Source organism: Crotalus tigris, unplaced genomic scaffold, assembly GCF_016545835.1.
Source record: "Crotalus tigris isolate CLP2741 ecotype Arizona unplaced genomic scaffold, ASM1654583v1 scf7180000024342.5246164, whole genome shotgun sequence".
NCBI classification, from domain to species: domain Eukaryota; kingdom Metazoa; phylum Chordata; class Lepidosauria; order Squamata; family Viperidae; genus Crotalus; species Crotalus tigris.
Window position 1 is genome coordinate 1,476,766 of NW_024100512.1, and position 27,435 is coordinate 1,504,200.

Here is a 27,435-nt window from a genome sequence, read left to right on the forward strand (position 1 = left end):
TAAATGGAAAGTTATTGATCTGCTGGGACCAAAGCCACTGAAGACTACACACAGGTTCCAGATATTAAAATGTAAAACGAGCAGGTGAACAATAACTTCTTAATCTGTAAGGATGCTATGCATTATGGATAGCCCTCAACTTACAACCATAATGGACCCTGCCCATCAGGGTCATTAGTGAGGATGGTTGTAAAACAGTCAGTCACATGACTGGCATTATTTTACAACCTTTTTTGATGAATTGTTAAGGAAATCTGATGGTAATTAAATGAACCAATGGTCTGCTATGAGCGTGGTTTTACTGAAAACTGGAACTAAATGCTAGTTTTGGCCAAAACCATTGTAAAATTTGATCCTATGACCACAGGATCCTAAAAATGGTCATAAATAAGGCCCAGTTGCCAAATGCCTGATGTTTGGTCAAATGACTATAGGAGGGGAGGCACAACCATTGGAATGTTGAATTCAGATAGTATGTATCTCCCTAATAGATTCATTGTAATTTCAAACAACTGTAAATTGGGGGCTACATGTATTATATTTTGTATGTCACTTTTTAATACAAAGTACAGTGGTATCTCGATACTCGTCATTAATTGGTTCTGGGAGATGTGATGATTACCAAAAATGATAAGCACCAAACAATTTTTTCCCATAAGGAATATTGTAGTGAGTCACAAGACAAGTGGACACCAACAAGGACTAGGGGTGGCATGGTAACAGTGTTCCAATATCTAAGGGCTGCCACAGGGAAGAAGGGGTCAACCTATTCTCCTAAGCACCTGAGGGCAGGACAAGAAGCAATGGATCAAGGAGAGAAGCAACCTAGGACTAAGGAGAAATTTCCTGACTATAGAACAATTAACCAGTGGAACGACTTGCCTTCAGAAACTGTGGGTGCTCCAACACTGGAAAGTTTTAAGAAGAGACTGAACAACCATTAGTCTAGAATAGTATACGGTCTCCTGCCTGAGCAGGGGTTTGGACTGGAAGACCTCCAAGGTCCCTTCCAACTCTGCTGTTGTTATTATTATTATTAAGTTCTAGTTTATGCACCAAACAAACAATGAGTATTGGGACAAAATTTTGTCAAAATGTGTTGAGTACCAAATTTGAGAGGTTCAAAGCAGTTGAGTACCAAGGTACCGCTGTAAGATAATGAAGTTGGTGCATTTTTTTAATCATCTTATTGTTCCTCTATTGGAATTTTCAACGTGTACAATCCTTTAGGAGTCATTGTCTTCACCCAATTCATCAAATGCTATCATGCAAGGAAAGTGTCAAACTTTTGTTGTTGCTCAAAAACAAAATCTTTCTTGCCAAGGAAGAGAACAAAAATGGTGCAAATGTTTATCAGTTGCTTGGGATATAAATAGGGGTATTTGTAATCAAACCTGATGAACAATGTCTCAACTTCTGAGTGAATTCATAAGTAAAGCAGCCCTAAGAAGGAACTGTGAAAATTAAAGTGACAGAAGAAACCTACTTATTCCTCTTAGTATTATTTGTTCATGGCTAAACAGTCCTCAAGAATAAATTTTCTAGTAGTTTAAAATATCTGGAAAATTAGTTCACTATACAATTATATAGTAATTGCATTGAAAACACGTTTTAAAATTTTCTATTCATCCCTGACTACAAAAAGCTGTAGAGGTCTCTTCTTTTTTGTTTATTCCACTGCAGAAGGCAAACTGCTCTTTGAAGAGTGAACAGCTAAAAGTGCAGCGGGGAGAGAAGAAGTAAGATGAGGTAGCAACTTAACAAACGTTGCATTTTTTTCATCTAAGCCTTGACTATGAATGACCATTGCCTCACTATCTCTTTGCCAGCCAGACACAAGATGGTAGGGTGGACAAAAACGGGAAGACAATCACAATTTAGCAAAAAAGTAGTTAGCACGAGCTCCCTGCCCTTCCTTTTCAATCACATTTACACAAGGTTGTAAATTCTGTGTTAAGTCAATGAAGGCTTACATGGAGAACAACCTTGTCCAAGTTGATGACCTTCAGATACAAGGGGAAGGTTATTTTATATGACCACATGGGCACTGCAAAGGCCATAACTCTGTGGGTCAGATATAAGTACCATTTGTTCAGTGCTGCCATAACTTCAGTCACTGAATGAATGGTCTAAAGAAGGGCTTTTCAACCACTGGTACGGGTACCACCTGTGGTACATTGGCACCTGGCAGGTGGTACATGACCATCCTAGAAAAGTAGTAGCGAGGAAGGGGAATGAGCTGAACCGGTGGCAGCATCGCACAAGCCTGAGCGAGAGATGGCTGAAGCTGCAGGGCTGTCAGGGCTCAGCGGAAGCCAAGATCAGTGCCGCTTTCCAGCTGATGGCACTTCTTCGGGACTGTCAGGGCTAGTGGAAGTGCCAGGATCAGCTCCAGGCTCCAGCTGGAGTTCGGCGCTGTTCCTGGTGCTTCCACTAGCCCTGACAGTCCCGAAGAAGCGCCGATCAGCTGGAAAGTGGCACTGATCCTGGTGCTTCTGCTGAGCCCAGCAGAAGCACCAATCAGCTGGAATGTTGCAGCATCTCCAGGGTCTTGTGATTTACATTCAGATGCTTGGCAACTGATTCATATTTATGATGGTCACAGTGTCCCAGGGTCATGTGAAGTGACCAAAACCTGCTGCAACCACCCAGCAGAAGGGGGGAATAAAAGCCAAACACCCCCACCCCACCCCCACTGCCAATCCTCAACAGAAATGCTCACAACAATGGAAACCTCGGACAGGAGGAAGAGCGCTGCTGAGTGGGCAGGCAGGTGTCTTGCTCCGCTGTGGCTTGGGGGGCACTTTTTCAGTGCCATTGTAACTTCAAACAGTCACTAAGCGAACTGTTGTAAGTTGAGGACTACCTGTACTTTATCACTTTTTTCCTTTTTTTTTTTTTTTGGTCATCAAGTTTTTGACACCTTGTTAGGCGACTGGCGGTACTCGGATATTGCCATATCCTAAAAGTGGTACAATGGGTGAAAAGGTTGAAAAGCCCTGGTCTAAAGCAGGCATGTCAAACTCATGACGTCACGTGATGTCGCACGACGTATCAGGACTTTTTCCCCATTGCCAGCAATGAGGTGGGCGCAGTTTCTGCGTGACACATCCAGCATGCGGGCCAGCAGTTTGACATGCCTGGTTAAGGACTGCCTATGCTAGTTTAGAGGCTGAATGCCAATTAACAAATGGATTGAAACAAGCAGTGAGGAAGCTCTGAATAAATATAGCCATTAGTGTTCTACTCTTTTTGTCTCCACTGCCATGGAAGCAGATCTCAAGGTCAAAACTTCCAGAAGATGTACAGAATAATTACCCACGCTAAACATATCCTTTATCATTTCAAGCCAAGACAAATGCCGTTTAGCTATAAAAATAACAGATAAATGGTAAAATACTGTTTTCTTCAAAATTATTAGATGAATATTATATTTTACACAATTGTTGCAAATAGAGACCTCAACAACACTGGTGTTTAAGATCAGTTAACGTATTTGCCATTAAATATTTGAAATACATATTCAGTTTTATGTCATTTTTATTAAATGAGACTGTTATGTGCTTTCCTTTCACTTTATGAAATTAAAAAACTATGATAGGCATAGTTTATGTTCTACATCACACAATAAACAATACGAAACTCTCTGCTCCTGGACTGATTAGACAGCAACAGCACAGCTAAGAATAACTAGTCTTGACCTTTTCCGATATTGAATGATGGAAAGATAGAACCTCTTTTCTATTCACAGGATTGTTAATAACCTTGAAAATTCAGTAATTGAAAATTCAGTTACATTTTTAAGAAGTTGGGGATAACGATAAGATCCAGATATCGTAAAATAATAGGAAAAACAACAATGAATACATTAATGCTGTGTGGATGTAAGGATTGGGTGTAAAGGGAAGCCCATCTTTAGCCTTATATTAGGGTTAGGCCAACTGAATCATAATGCTCCCCAATGTCAAAGCCTCTCTGAAGAACTTGACCTCTTTGAATGGTCCCAGTAAGAAGACTGACTTTATTTACAGTCCAAAGATCAAAGAGAGAAGCAACCTGGAATTAAGGAGAAACTTCCTGATAGTGAGCACAATTAACCAGTTGAACAGCTTGACTTCAGAAATCATGGATGCTCCATTACTGGAGGTTTTAAAGAAGAGGCTAGACAGTTACTTGTCTGAGATGGTGTAGGTTCTATTCTATTCTATTCTATTCTATTCTATTCTATTCTATTCTATTCTATTCTATTCTATTCTATTCTATTCCATGTTCTCCGCTTCTTCTCTCCCCCCTTTTATATCTTCTCTTCTCTTCACTTCTTTTATATCCTCTCTTCTCTTCCCCCTTCTTATATCCTTTCTTGTCTTCTATTTTATATCCTCTCTTCTCTCCCCCTTCTTTACTCTTCCGTGCACCTCCAGCTGATCCTCTCAAGACTGCACTCCATCTCTCTTTTGCAGTCCCTTTCTCTTTCCCCCATTGTCTTTTTTTCCCTCTCCCTTTCCCGCCAAAACCTTCTCCTTTTATAGCCTCTCTCCCCCCCATTCTCTTCCATGTGTGCCGGAAGTGCCAATCCTGGGGCTTCTGTCTCGCCTCTGCAGCCCTGCAGAAGCACGCACTGATCCTGAGCTCCTGACCAGCCCCCATAGCCCTGCAAAAGCGCCAATCAGCTGTAGCTGCATGCAATGATCCTGGGGCTTCTGCTGAACCCCAACAGCCCTGCAACTCCAGTTGTCTCTCCTTCAGGCTTGTGTGGTGCTGCTACCACTGTAGCTCATTCCTCTCCCCTGCTACACTTGTCTAGAATGGTCGGGTACCACCTGCCAGGTGCCAAAGTACCACAGGTGGTACGCATACCGCCGGTTGAAAAGGCCTGCTCTAAATAATAGAAACACACACCACTTGTTGTGATTACTCTGGCATCAATCATACACACTTTTTTATCCACTTGAATGCATTACTGCAAGGCCATACAAAGTTATGTGAGTTTGATACAGTGCAGAGACAATCATTTTTTAAACAACTTCCTAATAGTAGAGCTCATAGGTTTCCCCCTTCTGAGTTACTTTTTAATTTTGTGTTACATTTCTCATTTGTAACTCCTCTTCAGTGTGATCACCAAGCTTAGTACATTTCTTTGGCACGCTGAGCCAGAATACCTTCATCCTGATGTTATACTTGAGGAATTTCTAATAAGAAGTTAAGCAGGGAACAGTTCCACACATAAAATGCCTAGGGTTAGTTCAATGCCCCATTAGGCCATTTAATAGCTTCTTGTCAGCAAGCTTTTCTGTGTGAGCAAAAATCCGGAGGGAATAATAGATGCAACTGGAAATGTTATTAGTACCCTTCTGTTTTATCCCATTTCTGCACACAGAACATTTTGATAGTGCTGAGGAGCAACTATAATAAGTTTTAACTCTCTCATACACAAATATAAGGTTGTATTTTCCCCCAAAATGCATAATTTCCCTTTTTTAGTTTTTAATCTACTTTTTTTCTAAACTTCTGAGATTTTGTATGCATGAAGAGAGTAAAAAAACAGAAAAAAAGAAGGGAAAAGATATTTAGTTTGAAAACTATTGCCTAATAGTTTGCCTCCATTAATGAGGAGGATCGGTAGGAGTATTTGCAAAAATAATATGTATATGTATAAAAACTTACATTTTATGACCCTGTAATCCCTTAAACTGGGGTAGAGTCGACATGACTGGATGGAGCTGAGCATTTACTGGCCGGATGCCCTTTCTGATGCCACATAGAGTTCACAGCAGATGTTTTTTCTTTGTGCCCTGGTAGAGAAACATCTGCTGTTACCTAGGATTGAAGTGTGTGTGTGTGTGTGTGTGTGTGTGTGTGTGTGTGTGTACCTAGAACTTAAGAAAATATAGATTAGCTTAGCATTTGTTGAAGATTTATCTCTCTGGTTTTCCCTATATTGTACAAGTAATACAATTTTTTTCTTTATAAGAAAAAAACAAAGATGGAGGAAATGTTATTTATACCATCCCAATTTCTTGTCCATAGATATTTTCAGTGTAAAGTCAATACAAGTGAATTAATTACCCAATTCCATTCAAGTAGCACTTTTATGAGTCAGCACTGTGTTTCAATCTTTTTCATTGTTTTCTATTGGACAAAACTCACAAAAAAAGAGTAGTAGAAAACATGAGCACAGCAGAACAGTAGGAAACCATCTTTTAGTTCCTGGTGGTACACAAGTACGTGTGATCTGACAGATGGTATACATTCAATCAAAGCGATAAGGAAATTAAGATTTCTAATTGTCAACCGAAGAAGTGCCATGGTGCAATTATCCATAGTTATTTATGGTTTGCACTATATCTTTTGTGCTAAAAGAAAATCCATTCCTTCCAAAGGAAATATTACGTGCCAAATTAAAAAGCACTGTGAAATGTGTTGTTTAAAGCAAGATCCACCTAAAGTAGCGGCCAACTAGATTGCTATAACCTCTACTGATTTATTATCTACCATAAATTTGTTTCTGCCTGTAAGCCAATACCAATAGTTAGAAAACATATACTATTTTGGATAATTAGAGACTCAGTGTTCCATGCTCATTTATGAGCAATCCAAGAATGAATAAAAGGGTTTTGATTAAAGAAAAATGTTGCATTCATTTTTCAGGAAAAAAATAATTGTGTTGGATAAGTGCAAAAAAAAATCTTAAATTACTAAATTATTAACAGTTTTCTGAACCTCTGGAATTATCCATATTGCTATATGATTTACAATGTAATTAGAACTCTGCAGGGGTCCTTGGTGCTCTCTGACCTTGCTTGTTTTCTTGCAGATGTTTCATTACCCTAACTAGATTATCTCATCAGTGGTAGTAAGGAGTGCTGTTGGCTATTGGTTTATATTCTGGTGTCTTGTCTGTCTGGGTGGGTGGGGGCAGTCTTAGGGATTCATTGGTTGGGCTGTTTACTAATGGCTCTTTGCAAGTTTCTTGACTGCTTACTTGATTGTTGGTCTAAAGTTGACCTTGGAGCTAATCTATGCTGATCTGAGTGCTGATTACTGGTGGAGAGGTCTTTTTCTCTTTTGGGCTGGTTGATTATCTCTTTTGCATAGTCTATAGATGTAGTCTATAAATTAGAACTCTATTTAAGCTCTATTTATGAAGAAAAAAGATTCTGGTTGAACAAACACTTAAAACAGCCACTGTCCATTCACTGTCTTTGTGGGTACATGTAGAATAACCAGCTAAGTTAAGCAGGGATGTTGAGTCAGAGATGCCAATCAATGAGATGACAGATGTGAATTTGAGGGGCCAGACAAATATAAGGACACCTGTTCTCATCATCAGAGTCTACTCTGTATAACAAGGTTTTGTGGAAATGAAGTGAAAATATGGCATCCATGGCATTCTGTGAACTTGGTTGTCTGCTTGCAGATGTTACCAAGTTGGCTAATGAAATCTTCTTCATTATCCTAGAGTCTAGACTAAGTTGGGTAACGAAAGGTCTGCCAGAAAGCCAACAAGTTCAGAGACCATCGAAGATTCCACAGTTCAACTCTGAACTACATATATCATTTTGTATTGAGATGAGCTGGAAAGGAATGCCATGAACTCTGGACTGTACCAGCACAGAGGAATGTCAGGGTTTGTGCTTCTAAGCTAAAGCTTATACGCAATGCATCATGCAGCATGGCGCCGATCGTAAGCCCAGACCCAAATCTATACTGGAATGACTAAAGCAGAAGAAACGTGCTTTGAACAGGATCAGTCAAAACCCTGGTCTTCACCCATTAGACTATTTTGGCATGACCTGAAGCGAGGGTGCTTGGCAACTGGCAAGTACTTATGACACATGCTATATCCTGGGATCATGTGATCACTATTTGTAACCTTCCCAGCTGTCTTCCAACAAGCAAAGTCAATGGGGGAAAGCCAGATTCGCTTAACAACTGTGGCAAAAAAAGGCCACAACATGAGGTGCATTGAACAGCTGTCTTGTTTAGCAACAGAAATTTTGGGCTCAGGTGTAGTTGTACGTTGAGGGGTACCTATATTCAGAAAAAGTGAAGGTTGCCTACTAATGTAGTCAAGACTTCGTAGGAGGGAGCAAATGTCAAAACAAATATTCACCAGTGCAAAAAAAAAAAAATCCTTCCCTCTTTTTATATGTCTATCACATTCCATACACCATATGTACACAAATGGGTACATGGTCCATCATGCCATTGTGCCAAAGGGATCATATATAAAAGGAGATGAGAAAAGTTGAACTTGTGGATTTCAAGAAATGAACCAAATGAAGGTTGGGCTATCCTCTTTTAATTTTTAAGATCAAGCTCAGAATTTCAGAATAACATTTATTATGAAAGATCACATTGCATTAAATTAATTAAGCTAACTGGAACTATGGAGAATCAATGCTGAATGTAAGCAGCCAATATCAAGGAATATGATCTTGTCTCAGATAAAAGACATATTTAATTAATTGAGAAAGGAGACAGCAACTTTTCCTATGGAATACACCAAATAATGTTTATTTACTACAAATAAATAAATTTGTTTCATGCAGAAATGTTTGATTTCAAAACACAAAAAGCAGAATTTAAATATCTTTAAATGAAAATTGCTTCACTCCATCTTGATTCACTCAAAGCCTGCAACTTTTATGGTGAAGCTCTGAAGCTGACATCAGATCACTTGGTTTGTTCCTGTAATTCATTCATTTTAGCTGGTATTAAACCAGGCCACTATTTTTTCCTTCAACAAATACAGTTTTAAAAGTGCTGGCACAGCAGAATGTGTAAACTATATTCCTTGAATATTAAGATTTTAAACTGGAATCTGTATACAATATGTTAAAGGATACCATCCTAGGAATGCAGATTTATATTAAATAAAGCTCGCATTTTATGGATTTGATCTCAATATTGATGCACCCAAACAGACACAGTTAAATTAGACTTCCCTAATTGTCTTCTCTAATCAAAGAATACTTGACTTACACAGGCAGCATTAACAATCAAATTGGACAATGAGGTTTACCTAAGGGATGCTGCATGAAAAAGTTCTCACTGCTAGCTTGAATACAGAAACTGAAAAGGGAACAATGAAAAGAAAAATCAAAACAATCGTCAATCTGCTTATCTCTCTTTCTTATCTGCCATACACATAGTGAATTTTTCATGATATGGTTTGAAAATTATGAAACTACAGCTATTTCCTATTATTTTCTCCTTCCCAGACATTGTATCTATTATTAATAGACACACTATGGATACAGAAAAAAAAATAATATTAATTATCATTCTTGGTTCAAAAATGAAGTCATAGTCAGGTAGATAATGTTAAACTTCAACATCATGATTAAGGGTCATTATTTTGGGATAAATGGCTGCCTTTTGTTTTGATGCTGAAGATTACATACTAAATGAATGGCCTTTACAAAGAACTATGGCTAAGTTTACAACCAGTAATTATCATTTCTGACATGCACATTCTGCCCCCAGTCAGGGACATGTTACATATGACTGCATCCAGTTTTGATCACCACGATGTAAAAAAGATGTTGGGACTCTAGAAAGAGTATAGAGAAGAGCAACAAAGATGATCAGGGGACTGGAAGCTACCACATACAAGGAACGGTTGCTGGAATTGGGTTTGTCTAGTTTAAGAAGGACGAGGGGGGACATGATAGCAGAGTTCCAATATCTCAGGGGTTGCCAAAAAGAAGAGGGAGTCAAGCTATTCTCCAAAGCACCTGAAGGCAGGATAAAAAGCAATGGACGGAAACTAATCAAGGAGAGAACTAACCTAGAACTAAGGAGAAATTTCCTCACAATTAGAACAATTAATCAGTGGAACAACCTGCCTCCAGAAGCTGTGAATACTCTAATACTGGAGGTTTTTAAGAAGAGACTGGACAGCCATTTGTCTGAAATGATATAGGGTTTCCTGCCTGAGCAGTGGGTTGGACAAGAAGACCTGCAAGGTCCCTTCCAATTATTATTATTATTATGGATCATCGCACAGTCAGCCAGATGTTCAGACTGGATTTGGCATTTTGTCTACCTATCGAGTCCTTACCCAGGACCTGGGATAGGCAGATGTGGATGTTTGATGGTATTACAGATATCGTCGCAGGATGGAAGCAGTTCCTAATAAGGCCGCCTTTTGCAATTGACTAATAGCGAATTTGTCAATGCCAATGGTGTTCAAGTGGTGCTCCAGTTGTTTTGGGATTGCACCCAAGGAGCCTATGACTATTGGTACTACCCTTGCTTGCTTTTGCCACAGTCTTTCTATTTCTATTTGTAGGTCTTTGTATTTTGTTATCTTCTCCAGTTCTTTCTCTTCTATTCTGCTATCTCCAGGCACTGCCACATCCACTATCCAGACTTTTTTGTCTTTCTTATCGACAATTGTTAAGTCTGGGGTGTTATGTTGCAGGTGCTTGTCTGTTTGAATTCTGAAGTCCCAGAGCAGTTTAATTTATCATTTTCTATGACTTTCTCTATTTTATGATCCCACCAGTTTTTGCTTACAGGCAAATGATATTTTTTGCAGATCTTCCAATGCACCATTGTTGCTACTTTGTCATGCCGCTGCTTGTAATCAGTTTGTGCAATCTTCTTGCAACAGCTTACCAAGTGGTCCACTGTTTCTTCAGCTTCTTTGCACAGGCGGCACTTAGTGTCTGTTGCTGTCTTCTCAATTTTGACTTTTTATGCATTTGTCCTTAAGGCTTGGTCTTGTGCAGCCAGAATTAGTCCCTCTCCATCCTGCGATGATATCTGTAATACCATCAAACATCCACATCTGCCTATCCCAGTCCTGGGTAAGGACTCGACAGGTAGACAAAATGCCAAATCCAGTCTGAACATCTGGCTGACTGTGCGATGATCAATAATAATAATAATAATAATAATAATAATAATAATAATAATAATAGGGTGAGATGTATGAGCAGAAGGCCTTTTCTCTGCTAGGGCTTCCAAGATCATGATTGAAAAAAATGTAAACATTGTTTTTTGAACATTGTTCAAGAGTTTGTTTGAGACCTAGTAGTGCAGTGGTTAGACTGCAGTATTGCAGGCTAACTCTGCCCATAGTCTAGAGTTCAATCCTGATGGGGTCGAGGTTGATTCAGCCTTCCATCCTTCCGAGATCAGTAAAATGAGGATTCAGATTGTTCGGAGCAATATGCTGACTTTATAAACTGCCTAGAGAGTGCTGTAAAACAAGGGTCCCCAACCCCCGGCCCACCACCGGTCCACGGCCTACCAGCAACCGGACAATGCAAATAAATGAAGCCCAATCCACAGGATGCAAGCAGCATGCAAAACCATGCTACCTCCAGTCTGTGGAAAAACCTCTCTCCACAGAACCGGGCCCTGGTACACAAAAGGCTGGGGACTGCTGCTGTAAAACACTATGGGTGTTATTTAAGTCTAAGTGCTACTGTTATTGTTATTTGTGTGCCAGGCAATAGTAATTTTCATGCAGGGGTTCCCTGAGACTTGGAGATTATTTTAAGGGTTCCTGCAAAGTAATAAGGTTTGAGAAAGGCTGCTTTAGAGAGTTACTATTAAGTAAAAGACATCCAGATCTCATCAGCCAATGATTACCAAGATCTTCTGGGACTACAGGCCTGCATCTCCTGAACCTTCCTCAAGTGATGGGAACATGAGGACATAACTTTCTCTGTGGTGGCAGTTCAGATTTGAAGCTCTGCTTTCAAAAGTATTAAACTGGGTCTTTCTCTGCTTACTCTCCGTTGAACTGTGAAGATGTTTTGATTGGTTGAGATCTTTCACCAAAACATTTAAAAATGTATTTTGATTAGCAAGTTAGTTAAGCATGGAGTGGATGACATTAATAAGTGGGTATCTAACTGGCTTTAAAACCATACTCAAATGGTTCTCCATGATTCTTCATCAAATTGGATAGAGGTATTAAGTGGATACTACAAGAATCAACTCTTGATCCTTTTACTCCTCAGAATTTTTATTAATAATGGGATGAAAATGTGGAAATAATATTTATAAAGGTATGCAGATGACACAAAATTGGTCGGATAGTTAAAAGAGAAAAGTGCAAATATCTTCACTTTAGCAATAGCACTAGCACTTAAACATATAGCTTCATAGTGCTTTACAGCCCTCTCTAAGTGGTTTACAGAATCAGCCTATTGCCCCCAATAATCTGGTTCCTCATTTTACTGATCTCGGAAGGATGGAAGGCTTATGCTGACTCTGTAAACCACATAGAGAGGGCTGCAAAGCACTATGAAGCGGTATATAAATTTAAGTGCTATTCCTATTGCTATTACTAAACCCTCACAGCTGCTTCTAGGTTTGAGCTACAAAATCAGCAGGCATAAATTTTCAGAGAAGCTTCAGCTCTGCAGCCAGTCAAACTTGAGCTCTCAAAAGTCTATAAATCGATTTGGCTCTTAATATTGCCAGCAGTAGAGCAGTGCTAATGCTATTGTACTATTTTATAAGGCAATAATGTCCTTTTCTCATGGAGAGAAACTATTAGGATGAACAAGGACTAAGTTATGGGCTTGTATAACAGCACAACAACTTTATTCTTGCAGAAACTGGGGACACTTAGCATTCTTTGCCATACTTACACATCCCGTGGTGCATGAAGACCACACTTTGCATTCTCCACTTATTTTACAGCAGGTGCAGGAGAAAAGGAGAGATGGAGAGAGGTCAGCAATTCCTTCAGGAATGATCGGCAGTGTTGTGGAGCCCTGGCTGATTAAGGCTGTGTTTCTTTTCTCAAAAAAGACAAAAGAGCAAGTTGCTAGCAAGCACACATGAAGGAGAACTTAAGGATTTTTTCTAATTTCATTTCAAAGGAGCTGGTGAGAGACACACTGCTAATCTGTCAGGTGGTTTGGAGGATCACACCTGCAACCACCTCTGAATAAGAAATCATTAACTGCATAGGGCTTACAAGCCGTGTCTTCTACATGGAATTTAATGTGGAGTTCAGTTTTGTTCATATTCACTTAACCGGCGCGTTTAGTCAATCACTTCCTCATTGGCAGCTTTAAGCTCCTTTTTTTCAATCTCAGCTTTCAGTAAACCCTTGTTAACCATTTCCGTGTCTGAAAACCAGCTGATAACCTCTGTTTTAAAGAGTACTGTTATTTCATTTGTGCATTCTGTCATATTTCTCTATTTAAATGGCTTCTCAAAGAATCATTCAAAGATTCAACCAATCGAGCCAGGCATTTCCAAGTCCCTGTTTGATAAATTTGCTCTGATTCTGCAAAATTAACTTCAAATTATGGCAGTGGGGAGCCAAAGGCAGGATTTCTCCAATGGTAACCCATAAAAGCATTGATTCTATGTGTGCGCAAACTATAGTGAGGATCATAACGCAAGGTCAAGATATTTCCCCCAGTGGGGCTGTTTGAGTCAGTGATTAATATAAGTGAAGCATGACAAATAGCCATCACTCTATATCTGCCTCAAACAAGACCTATGCAGGTCTTGTTGGAGGAACGGAAAGGTCATTCATTAGTCAGAGGGAAGAAACACATGGCAGATCTGTGATAAATAACAGTCATTACGGCATTACAATGCACCCTGGGCTTCCTTGCTCCAAGCATGTACAAAGCGTGACATGAGCCATCTTTCTCCTTTAAGAGAGAGCTGGGAAGAAAATTGCACACATAACCGTTCATGTTGTACCAAGATCTGTCCTGAAATTTTGGCAAAGCTTGCTTCCTCTGTCAAATGGGGCTGCTGTAACTTTCTTTTGCTAGGTATTTTGAGTATACGGACAAGTCCTCGAACTTACGACAGTTCATTTAGTGACCATTTGAAGTTACAACAGCATTGAAAAAAGTGACTTATGACTGTTTTTCCACACTTACGACCCCACGGTACGCCTGATGAAAATTCAGACTCATGAAAACTGACTCATATTTATGACGATTGCAATATCCTGGGGTCATGTGATCCCCTTTTGCGACCTCCTGACAAGCAAAGTCAATGGGGAAGCCAGATTCACTTAACAACCGTCTTACTAACTTAACATCTGCAGTGGTTCACTTAACAACTGTGGCAAGAAAAGTCGTAAAATGGGGCAAGGCTCATTTAACAAATGTCTCACTTAGCAGCAGAAATTTGGGGCTCAATTGTGGTCGTACGTAGAGGACTACCTGTACTGAATTGTAAGGTTATACGAATGTTGGATGGGAGAGGAAGAAGGAGGGAGGGAGAGAGAGAAAGAGAGAGAGAGAGAGAGAGAGAGAGAGAGAGTGTTCCAAATCTTTTCATCTCTTTACTGCCTCCCCAGCTGGCTGTATTTGTGGATTTGAGAAAGAGCCATAAGATGGGGAAGGACTGCTATCTACCAAAGTAGATACAGAATCTGGTATGACCTCATAGACTCACGGAGATGCAAGGGACCTTAGAAGTCTTCTGGTCCAACCCTCTCTGCTCAAGGCAGGAGTCCTTATACCCTCCTTGACAAATGGTTGTCCACTCATTTCTTGAAAATCTCCAGTAATGGAGCATCTACAACTCCAGGAGGCAAGCTGTTCCACTGATTAATTGTTCTCACTGTCGGGAAAGTCCTGCTTATTTCCGAGTTGGATCTTCTTCTGATGCTTAGGATGATCTCTTTCCATTCCAAAATAATCAAACCTTATTAGGGCATCAGCTTCTGTAAGCTGGCTAGCAATCCTTGAAGCTGCTATCAAACTCAGCAATCTGCTCATGAGATCACAAGGGAATGAGTGACTTTAATCAGTCTTTTGTTCCAGGAATAGACACAGGTGAATTTGCACAACTGAAACCTAGCAAAGACTACAGTTCCCACCTACTATTCCAGCACAAGCTAAGAATTCAGAAATGTCCCCAGATTGAGTACCAGCTCTTTCCTGGGAAGCTCTACCCAATTCTGAACTAAGGTATATCCATAAACAATCACGTACATATTTTGAGTACATTTTTTGTCCACAACCCCCTCCAACTTTTGTACGTTTGTTTGTATAAAACTTTTTCAAACAGAAATATTGCTTCCAATTATGTGGAGCTATGTGCACAACCTTCCCAAATCTCTGTATTAATTTGGAATAAACATTAGCAGACTCCCTGACGTGCCACATGAGCTCTGAGAAAATAAAAGCTGGATCAAACTCAGTCCCGTAAAAGGATTTAAGCTCAATAAATCTTACAAACACTTTATATTATGAACAGGCCAGATTCTTAATTCCTGCCATTTACTATTTGCCAGTGAACACAACATTTTTACTGCAAGGGTAGTGCTAGAAAGGGAATTCTACAGTGGAAGATGTTAGTCATGTGACTCCATCCTAAGAATTAATATCTTAAGATTAGTTCCATTCTTCTGGATGTCAACATCAGAGAAATTAAAGGAAAAATGTTCCAAAAGAAGAAAAAAAATATCCATGGATGTTATGTATAAGAAAATCTAAGCTGATTTTCTTCCTTGGAAATGGTTTCAATACCATTTTATGATGGGTGGATGGATGGACAGGCAGATGGTATGTTAAATCAAAGAATAAATTTATAGTTTATAATATAAATTCAAATTTTAATAGAAATGTTACGGACTTCAGTAATCCTATATTCTTAAGTATAGGATTACAGCTTTAGCCATTAAAGTCAGGAAACCATTTTTCCCCATATTATCCAAAAAAACAGACGTTCTGTTTCACTACATAAAAAGGAAAACTTTTTTTTCCTAGTCTTTGGAAGAGACTGGTACTCAGTAGGCTTCTGATTAATAAGTATTTGTGGGCTGCTGCTACATCTACCCAAAAAGCAGTCATGCTGAATTTAACCCTCATCTACCAAGGGAAATATTAAACAAAAAGGCATTGCAGATTTTATTACTATATTCTCATAGAATCTACTGTCACCACTTCCTTATCTTATATTACTTACAAAAGATGTGGGATTTATTCCAGGAAAATACAGCATTTATTCAAGCCCTGAATTCTGTCATATCCAAACAAGAGAAAAAAATAATATTTTTGGATCTGCAGCAGTGTTGCACATCTCTCTCTCTCTCTCTCTCTCTCTCTCTCTCTCTCTCTCTCTCTCTCTCTCTCTCTCTCTCTCTCTCTCTCTCTCCCTCCCTCCCTCCCTCCCTCCCTCCTCCCTCCTTGGGAGAGGGTGGTGGAAATAACTTAGAGATTTGCAAAGCCAGAATTTACTGAAATAGTTCTAGTGATTTCCAAATGCAACAGGCTATAATTTTTCCAACATTCAGAAAAGGAACCGCACAATTCTCATCCAAGTTAAAGGTTATTAAGCAATTGCACTTAGGAATGGAGGCAGAGCCAACTTTCTTAGTGTTTTAACTGTTTTCTCGAACATTGTACCTAGCTAGAAACCCAGAGACTGTGAATTCTAGTCCCGTCTTAGCCATGAAAGCCAGCTGGGTGACCTTTGGCCAGTCACTGTCTCTCAGCCCAACCCACATCACAGGGTTGTTTTTCTGGGGGGAATAGGAGGAAGCCGTACTGGATATGTTCACCACCTTCAGTTATTTGTAAAAATAATAAAGGCGGAATACAAACAAATTAATAAAATTGCAGTTGTGTTGATTGTTTGGGCATTAATGTTTGTTTACTGGGCTCAGAACAAATTTTATTGGATTGATTAGCAATTATTGTGATTCTTCTATTATTATTATTATTATTATTATTATTATTATTTGTACCATACCTTGGAGGTAAAAAAAATGTTTTTTATCTTTCATGTTGCTGATATCTAACTCTGCTTTTCAGTATCTAATGAATCAGGAGAAACCATGAAGACATTGAACCAGTATTGTACTTGATAAGAGGAAGGATGGAGGCCAATACACTCAGGCTGAAACTTAATAAGACGGAACTAGTATTAGATAAACAGTAATTGAGAATCTCCTTTTCACTGGGTTGCATTGTGCTTAAAGGAGCAAGTATGGAAATGGCAACTGTTATTTGGTCCTACATTATAACTGGAGATCAGGTTGCCTTAGTGACATGAAACACTTTACATTTCTTTTGATTTGTTCTTGGATAGGCAGAGCATTGGAAAAAAAAATCCCTCTTAATCTATAGAAGAAGTGAGTATGTCTCAAGGAGAGAAATAATAACAATAATCCTTTTGGAACACCATATCCAATGATTCAATTTATGTAATACTAAAATATGAGAAACATGGTAGCAGAACATGAGTGAACAAGAACTAGGCCCAACATTTTCTTATTGCTAGGTAGAAACTGAGAGACAATAAATCCCTGGGTGACTTTAGGCTAGCTACTCTTTCTCTGCCCTGGGAAAGCAGGAAATGGCTTCTGAAGTATTACCACAAAAATGCAGAGACTTGTCCAGGCAGTTGCCAGGAGTCAAGATTGACCTGAAGGCATATATTTCTTTTTCTCTTTAAGAGGAAACTTTGAGTCTGTACAGCCAGAGCCTCATTTTAAATATAAGCCTCTAGAAAAAACTCAATTTAAACTTGGCTTGATATACACTGTGACAATATATTCTATATCGCCAGCTTCACAATTTCATCAGGGATACTTTGAACCCATTCAAAAAATCATTTTTATTTCTCGAATGAAATAAGCAGATTTGGCTGCTGGAAGTATATTATATAGAGGATAACTCAGTAACCTTAACTAAGTTTTTACAATAGGTTTGGCTTTATATACTTCACTTGCCGGGTACAGATTTGAAGTCATGGCCGCTAGAATTCTGCTTGGATACTGGAAAAACAGATTAGCCATGATAGCCAGTTGGAATGTGGGTAATGAAATGTCTGAAAGGAAACAACCAAGCTTAGAGAGCACCCAGGACCCCTCAATCATAGTAGTAAGGCTGGTCAATTGTAGCAGTTCTGGCATTTTTGGAGAAAACAGCATTTCCCTGCATTAACCAATAGCATCTCTAACTTCAAATATGAGCTATCATTATTGCAGCTCTTGTTCTTGAAAGACCAATTGGAAGCATGAAGAGACAACAACATAGTTTGCACGAATTGCAATGGCTTATTGTACTTTTACAGGTTTGACTTATCTTTAAATCCATTTCCAATTTTGGGCCAATTTCTTACAGAGATTGTTGTCTCTCTCCCCGGCCCTCCACCTGTAAGGTTGTTAACAGGGATTAGCTGTTAAAACAGAATCATCAATTTTTCTGCTCTCTGGAATGAGCTATTAATGGTCATCAAGACAAATGTTTCCTTTACAACTTTCTAACAGAACTGAAAAAGTATTTTATTTCAGTAATTTTCATGACAGTAGGCTTAGGGGTGATAATTTGTTATTTGTTTCGTTATTTGACTTGTTTCAAGGTATTGTTTGTTTACTACAGGTAGTAATCGACTTATGACCGTAATTGAGTCCAAAATTTCTGTTGCTAAATGAGACATTTGTTAAATGGGGTGTGGCCCATTTTACAGCCTTACTTGCCACAGTTGTTAAGTGAATCCACTGCAGTTGTTAAGTTTGTACCATGGTTGTCTGTTAAGCGAATCCGGCTTCCCCACTGACTTTGCTTGTCAGAGGGTAGCAAAAGATGATCACATGAACCCGGGACACTGCAACCGTCATAAATATGAGTCAGTTGCCAAGCATCTGAATTTTGATCACATGACCACAGGAATGCTACAATGGTCACAGGTGTGAAAAACGGTCATAAGTCATTTCCTTTCAATGTCGTTGTAACATTGAATGGTCACTAAAACAACTGTTGTAAGTCGAGGACTACCTGGATTAACTATTTTGAGCCTCAGAAATATTAGGTACCCTACTAATGGGGAAGCAAATAAAGTTAGTCTGCTCTCTGGTCCCTTAGATGACCCTGCTCAATTCACATACCTACATAGCTATGTTCTCCTTGTGGAATGCTACACATCTAGCTTAGCTTTCTTTATCCTAGCATACTTTAGAGGCACAGATGGGAATTCTGTGCACAGCAACCCCACTGCATCTGGAGTGCAATACATAGAGCTAAGCAGTGGTGCAATTCAGTCGGTTCACATCGGTGCAGCAGAACTGGTAGCTAAATTTTGCTGAATTCGGAAAACTGGTTGAATGCACACTGCTTCCGGAAGTCCAGTCTAGGCCTCGGAGGCCTGGAGGAGGCCTCCCAGGCCTAGAACGGCCCGCTGGAAGTGCATGGATGCCACTTCCATAAATCCGTTCTAGGCCTCAGAGGCCCAGGCCTGCATCCAATAAGAGAACCAGTTGTTCAGGTATTTGAATCCCACCACTGGATTTAGGCCATTATAAATATCACTAGACAACTTATGGCGCAGTTGTTAGAATGCAGTACTGCAGGCTAATTCTGCTGACTGCTGACTGCCAGCAATTCGACAGTTCGAGTCTCACCGGCTCAAGGTTGACTCAGCCTTCCATCCTTCCGAGGTCAGTAAAATGAGGACCCAGATTGTTGGGGGGCAATATGGTGACTCTGTAAACTGCTTTGAGAGGGCTGTAAAGTACTGTGAAGTGGTATATAAGTCTAAGTGCTCTTGCTATTGCATTGGGTCATTGTTTCAGAGATATTTTCTTACCTAAACAAAGAAAGAAAAAAAATGAATTGGGGTAAGCAAAAAAAAAAAAAAAAAAAGAGAGAGAGAGAGAGAGAGAGAGAGAGAGAGAGAGAGAGAGAGAGAGAGAGAGAGAGATTTCCTACCAATCCCAAAGGTGCTTTTTCAAAAGGCAATGGGACCTTGTTTTTCCTTGAAGACATTTCTCTTCTTATCCAAGAAGCTTTTTCAGTTCAGTTCTGACTAATAAGTTCTGACCTGGATGAGAAACAAAACATCTTCAAGGAAAAACAAAGTTCAGTTGCGTTTTGAAAAAGCACATTTGGGACAATCATGTTCTAGATGATTGAAAGTTTCCATAGACAATTTCTTGCCAGCTTTTCCATTGACTTTCTTTGTAGGAAGGTAGCAGGGAACATTGGGAATGATGATCATGTGACCTTCTTGATCATAGCAGCATGGCGATATGGCAGCACTGAAGCAGCCACAAACTTTGCCAAATTTTAATCCCAAGGAAGTTATGGATCCTGGATTTTGGACTTATGTTAATTCAAAACGTATTGCCCAATGACGCACTATTTTGCCAAATTGAAGGTCACAAACAATCAAACAGACCTGAGAGTTTTAGTAGTATATAGATGGATTGTCTTCCTTACACTTTTATTCTAAAATGTTGTCTTATTAAGCAGAATTCATGGTTGAAAAAATGCAAATTGAGGCAGTTAAAGTTGCTTCTTAGAGTGCCTGGAAGCAGAGAAAGCAACAATTATTCTGTCTTGACTTTGCTATTCATTAAAAATATGCTGAAATCTCATTAAATATTAGGAGGTTTGAAAAGATGAAACAAATCTACGCATTTAAAAAAACCACGTACACAACATCATTGTGTATTAATGTTGTTTGCTTTCCTATTAGGTAATTTTCTTGTTATTATTCTTGCCCATCACATTGTAGGTTTTATTTCATTTGCATGAATCTATGATAGCAAATGAAATGATAAAATTGGAACAAAGTGTAGACTAGCAAGATGATATCTGATGTGTTGCTATCCTATAAATATGAGCCAATTTGGTGCAGCAGTTAAGGCACCAGACTTAGGCACAAAGCCAGCTGAATAACTGAGGCCAGTTCCTCTCTCTCAGCCCCAGGAAGGAAGCAATGATAAACCACTTCCAAAAAACCTGCCAATAAAACTTCAGTCACTAGGAGTCAACACTGAGTCAAAGACATCCTCCCTCCACCAGCAAAATTAATGAATGAATGAATGAATGGTAGGCAAATCAAGAAAGAATGGGGCCATGTTGCTGATTCAACATATTGGAATAGTGAACATTAATTAAGAGTCTTCAAAGATGAAATGTTAGAGGTTGCTTTCTTATACCACAGTATCCTCCAATTCCTAAAAGTGTTTATTCTAGAACACAGAACATCATCAGAGTTGGAAAGGACCTTGGAGGTCTTCTAGTGTAACCCTTACTCTAGCAGGAGACCCTATACCGCTACCATTTCAGACAAATGGTTGTCCAGCCTGTTCTTAAAAGCCTCCAGTGTTGGAGAACCCACAACTTCTTTTTTTTATTGAAAGTTTTTTAAATTTTACAAAACAAATCCCCTCCCCAAACCCCCCCCACCCTCCCATACCCTCCCCCACCTCCCCAAACCTCCCAAACCCTCCCCCAACCTTCCCAGAGCTGAGTACAGGCTTAATTAAAAATTTTCAGAAAAAGAAAAGAAAAACTTAAAACACATATAAATCCTAAACAAATCTAAATACATTAAATTAAATAGGTTACCTTCTCTAAAAAATAATAATTGCAATCATTAAACACATTATAATATACTCTAAACATTTTCTAGTATCATACTTATATTATTATCCATCATTCTGTATAAACTCCCTCCAAAACACAAATTTAAACATTACTTTCTTTGAATATCTATACCTACAATATAAAATCTAATCTCTCCCTCTTTCTTTATCCTAGAACACAAAAATAAACATATAAACCTTCATTATACCATTAAAACTAAATACTCTTTGAATACTTAAACTAAATACTTAAACTTAAACTTCTTGGCAAATTGAATAAAGAATAAGAGGAAATACTTAGTGAAATTGAAAAATTATTTAGAGTTAACTCTGTGGTGGCAGTGCAAAAGAATTTGCCAAGAGATGTGGTAATTTACTTTGGGAAAAGATCCCTGCGCAATGAAATTATACAAGCTTTTTATAAGAAGAGATTTCAAATTGCTTCACAAGATGTTATAATTCTAAAGGAGATCCCATCTAAAATTTTAAGAAGAAGAAAGGAGTTTGCTTTTTTAGCAGATGAACTTAAAAAGAGACGAATCTTGTTCAGATGGGATGTTCCGATTGGAATGGTGGTGAATTACCTGGGGATATGTTATAGACTTAATACTGTTTCTCAAGCAAAAGACTTTTATACTTCGGTCCTGGGGGTATGTTCATCGCCATCTATTAAGTTTAAAGCTTTGGAAGAAAAGAAGGTAGAATTGCAGTCTGAAGAGCCTATACTTATGAAAATTGGGAAACCTCAGTTTGAGGGGCCTCAACAAGTTGAGATGGAGGAGCAGAGGATAACCTGTGCAACATATAACTGTAAAGAAAAGGAGCAACAGAAGAAGGTTAAGGAAGCCTCACAACTATTGGTTTCTGAATCTGCGGGAGAAGTAGGATTTATAAATTTTTTGGAAGCAACCTTTAAGGGTAGAATTGCAGTCTGAAGAGCCTATATTAATGAAAAATGGGAAATCTCAGTTTGAGGGGCCTCAACAAGTCGAGATGAAGGAGCAGAGGACAACTCGTGCAACATATAATCGTAAAGAAAAAGAGCAACAGAAGAAGGAGTTTAAGGAAGCCTCACAAGTATTGGCTCCTGAGTCTGCGGGAGAAGCAGGATTTATAAACTTTTTGGAGCTACCTTTAAGGGCAGATTTCAAAGCACTTCTTTTGAGATTTATGGATAAGAGAGACTGACAAGGATGGAGATCGAATGAAAATTCTAGATAAGAAGTTTAAGTTTAAGTACTTAGTTTAAGTATTCAAAAGAGTACTGAGTCTGTGGGAGAAGCAAGATTTACAAACTTTTTGGAGTTAGCTTTAAGGGCAGTTTTCAAAGCACTTCTTTTGAGGTTTATGGACAAGAGAGACTGATAAGGAATCTGTTTATTGTGGATGGAATTTGTTATTGGTAAAGATTTAAATGTGTATAAGGGAATTTTAATGGTTTATGGACAAGAGAGACTGATAAGGAATGTGTTTATTGTGGATGGAATTTGTTATTGGTAAAGATTTAAATGTGTATAAGGGAATTCTAATGTTTTAAGTAATGTTCAAATTTGTGTTTTGGAGGGAGTTTATAAAGAATGATGGATAATAACATAAGTATGATATGAAAAGGTTCAGAGTATATTATAATGTGTTTAATGATTGGGTTTTTTTTATTATTATTATTATTATTTTAAAGAGAAGATAACTTGTTTAATTAAATGTACCTAGATTTGTTTAGGATTTATATGTCTTTTAAGTTTTTTTTTTTTTTTTGATAGGAGAGAAGATTATGGAGATTGAATGAAAATCTTAGATAAGAAGTTTAAGTTTAAGTATTGCACTGCCACCACAGAGTTAACTCTAAATAATTTTTCAATTTCACTAAGTATTTCCTCTTTTTCTTTATTCAAAATCACAGCAAAGTCCTTTGCAACCATCTCTCTCAGATCTCCTTGCACAGACTCTCCCAAACCTCGGATTCTTAAGGCATATTCCATTTGTCTATATTGAAGCATAAGAATCTCATTTTCCATTTCTTTTTCCATGCTTTCAAATTTTCCCTCCATCAATTCCACTTTTTCTTCTACCTCTTCTACACGAGAGTTCAGCTTTTCAAGAACAGAGGCAACTCCTTTTAGAGCCAAAACTATCTCTTGCCTCAAAATCTTATTATTTTCCTCTAAAATCTCTTTCATTTCTGCCCTAATTTGAGATATAACATTTCCCATCATATCTTGCAAATCCTTCACAATTATTGGCTGTACCAAGGAAGAGGGTGAAGCTATTGATTTAGGATGTTGCACTGATGATAACACCGAAGAAGAAACCACCTTAGGAGCTGTAGGAATTACTGGACGCTTTGGAGCCATCTTAAAAAAAAATCTCTACTCCTTCTTAAAAATTACAAAAATTAAGCAAAAGAAAAAGAGAGATTAAGTCCCAAAAAATTCAAAAAATCCTTCAAAAGGAGATCATTATAACAAAAAAATACTGAACGCTTTGGACCCATCTTAGACAAATCTTTACTCCTTCTTAAAAGTTACAAAAATTAAACAAAAGAAAAAGAGAGATTAACTCCAAAAAAATCAAAAAATCCTTCAAAAGGAGATCATTATAATAAAAAGAAAGGAGTTAAAAAAAGAAAAGGGAAGAAGAAAAAAATAATTAAATAGAAAAAATCCATTCCATTTTTTTTAAAAGTACAAAAAGCAAAACAAAAAAGTTAAACAAAAATAATAATGCTTCTAAAATCCAAACCCAACATCAAAATCAAATCCACATTCCGTTCCAATCATTAAAAAAAAAAGGAAAAGGATAAAAAAAACACCAAAAAGCCTGCCGATCGCCATTCTACCTTCCCAAAAGAAAAAAAAAAAACCGAAAGGCTTGCCGATCGCCATTTTACTTTCCCTTTCAACAAAAGGAAAAAAAATAAAAAGAGGGAATATAAAAGTAAAAGTAAATCTTTGAACTTGAAATCCAAATAAAATCAAAGAAAGCAAAAGCTAAATCCTCTACTCAGCTCTGTCCGCCTCTAAAAAAAACTCACCAGTTCACTTTAATCGCGGAGGTGGTTGCAGCGGCTTGTTTTGTCCCTAGGGACAAAAGCAGCTGGGAAGCGGAGACAGTCTGAACTCCGTGGGAGCACTCCTCTCACCCCCCGAAAAAAGCCTTGGGGGTGCATGAGAGTGGCTCTACCACTATTCAGACAACCCTCTTCCCCCCCCTTTGCCCGGGAGGGGGATTTTGAACCGCTGAACAGCTGATGGCCGCTGTTCATAGCGATTCAAACACTTACCCAGGAGGACGGCTACAAAGTAGCCGCCATCGCGCACGCAGATCCACCGGAAGTCGGAGAACCCACAACTTCTGATGGCAAGCTGTTCCACTGGTTAATTGTTCTCACTGTTAGGAAATTTCTCCTTAGATTATTTCTCTCCTTGGCTAGTTTCCATCCATTACTTCTTCTCTTGGCTTCTGGTACTTTGGAAAATAAATTGACCCATCTCTTCTTTGTGGCAGCCCTTGAAATATTGGAACACTGCTATCAGGTAGGTCACCCCTAGTCCTTTTTTTTTCATTAATTAGACATACACAATTCCTGCAACTGTTCTTTATTACGTTTTAGCCTCCAGCCCCCTAATCATCTTTGTTACACTTCTCTGCACTCTTTCCAGAGTCTCAACCTCTTTTTCAGAGTCTTTGTCCAGAGTCTCAACATTCTAGACCAGAAGGTAGAATCTGTAACCCTGTTCAAGTTCTTACGAGATCTCAAGAAGTTAGAAAGTCTGATGGAACTTTTTTTTTTTTTTTTTACCGATCAGGCCACTGGCAAGAGCAATGCGTCTGAGCGGAAAGCGGCCTTGGAACAAGTGGGGCAGGTAAGGAAAGAAATCCTCGCTTCCCCCAGAAACTGTCTTTCTTTCCTTACTTGACTCCCACCCCGTGCCATTTCTCCTTCGCGATCCACCGCCGCCACATGCAAGGAAACAAAGGAAGGTTTTTTTGGGGAAAAAAGGTCAACCAATTAATTCCAACTTTGTGATCTTTCACTTGTTCCAAGGCTGCTTTCTGCTCAGACGCTTTTGGCCGAGTCGCATTGCAGCAGCATTGGGTGCAATACGCGAGGCAGCAAACGGCCACATCACACCGAAACTAGCTGTTTGCTGCCTTCTGCCCAATGCCGCTGCCATGAGACTGCAGTATACCGGTTCCTTATCTCTGCCCGGCTTGTTCCGCGGCCTCATGACAGCGGCATTGAGTGCGACGCGCACTCAGAGTGTGCCAGTCGAGGGGCCATCAGGCTGTGGCTGCTGACGGACACAGTTGGCCTCCATGCACTTGCTGTGTGCGGGGGCTGATGGTGTCAGGCAGCAGCCACCCTGGCCCCTGCCTCACCTTGCCTTGCCCTGTGGCAATGACATCCCTGCCCTGCCCCATGCCTCACCTCGCTTAACCCGCAGGATGAGCGTCCTGCCCATCATCCCACCGGCCAGAGACCCCCTGGATCTCCCCCAACCTTGCCCAGCTGCCACAGGCATCCCTCCCCATGAGCAATATCAAGGTGGCCACACCCACCCCAGCCACACCCACCCAGTCTGTCATGACTACTGCAGCCATGCTCACCCAGTGGCCACGCCCACCCACTGGGCCATTCGGTCTTTAAAAGTTTCGCCATCACTGGTCTAAAGCATTGTCTCACTGGGGTAAGACACACCAGGCAAGGCCCATCCAGGCAGCACCTCAAAAGCCACCAATTTATAATGTGTAGCTTGATCAGAGCCAGCAGTGCCATACTTGACAAACTAATGGTAAGTTTTTCTCATCTCATATCCACTCTTGGTTCCAACTAGTTTTACTCCCTGCATTGTTCTCATGTCCAAATTTGGACAGTCCAATTGACTGTTATTAAGATAAACATAGCTCTAGGTTAGGGTAACACATGAAAGAATATCCAAAGCAATTACAGTGATATATGAACCCAAACCAGTTTTAAATCTATTGTACAATACAGGGGTCCCCGACCTGTGGGCCATGGCCCACTAGTGGACTGTGTGGGGTTTGCAACTGGGCTGTGGAAATGGCCAGCGAGCACACGCACACCTCCTCACTTGAGTGAGCAATAAGCCGGAAATGTTGGGGAACTCTGATATAACATATCATGCAAACTAATTGTATGCATTCTACATTGTATGCTGGATAAAATAGGTAAACAGGTAAAATATTATTATTGGTATATGAAAAGAGCAGCAGACCAAACAACCATCATGCAAAAGATATCTCAGTCTACAGAAACAGAGAGAATGTGGTAAATGTTTTCCAAGTGACCCTCCCTATTTTTCTGGAAAGTAAAAGGAAAGGAGGGGAGGAATACTTTCAAACTTTGCAAAATTCTGTTAATGTAACTGTCATGGTTCCAACAGATGAAACTCTTCAAAAGAACTTCGAGGCATTGTTTACCTTAAAGAATCTTTTATTCGAGTAGCATAATATCGGCATTACATAACTGAAGCAAAAAACTGAATTCCCCTCCTCTGGGCATATAGTATCAAAGCACAATTCCTTCCTCCAATTAACAGTCATAAATCACATTCCCCAATTAGCTTGAAGCGTGGGCTTCCTCTCCAGCTCTCTATCCCACCAATTCTTTATCAGCTCTGGGCTCAATAACCTTGATTCTCATGCTAAGTTTAGTGTTGTTATGTCTAGCTGGACTCTCATTCGCATCCCCCCCTCCCAGCATCATCTAACTCTAAAAGCAAAAGAGAAAAGAGGCTACATTTCCATCTGTTGTCAAAGCAAGAACATCCGATGTTAGCAGCGTTGACAGTAACCTTACAATAACAAAATAATTAATTATTGTTGTGTTTCTTCTCTGGACTTTCTCAAAAATGTAAACATGGGTGTCTTTTGGCTAGCCTGGGCCACATTGAAGGAAGAGGATTTATCTTAGTCCATGTATAAAATATATTTAATAATATAAATCACATAATATGAAAAAAATTATGATCTTGTGATGCTGCATGTGGCCCATGGGCCGTGGGTTGACCATACCCAGTCTAACAAATGTTTTGCTGATTTAAGCTTTATTACACAAATTCTAATTCTAGCATATTCCAGAATGA

The 27,435-nt window shown here is 39.2% G+C and overlaps 1 protein-coding gene across 4 annotated transcripts in view; it reads right to left on the minus strand.

Annotated features, from left to right (window-relative positions):
* PTPRG (protein tyrosine phosphatase receptor type G) overlaps positions 1–27,435 on the minus strand; it is a 780,345-nt gene that overhangs the window by 456,867 nt on the left and 296,043 nt on the right. The window contains exon 1 of one of the 4 annotated variants that reach the window (XM_039326609.1): positions 12,618–13,763. The exons of the other annotated variants lie outside the window; for them this stretch is intronic. Coding sequence (XP_039182543.1) covers positions 12,618–12,651 — 34 coding nt within the window. The 5' untranslated portion in view covers positions 12,652–13,763. Of the gene's footprint in view, positions 1–12,617; positions 13,764–27,435 lie in introns of those variants that run through there. 4 annotated transcript variants of the gene reach the window in all.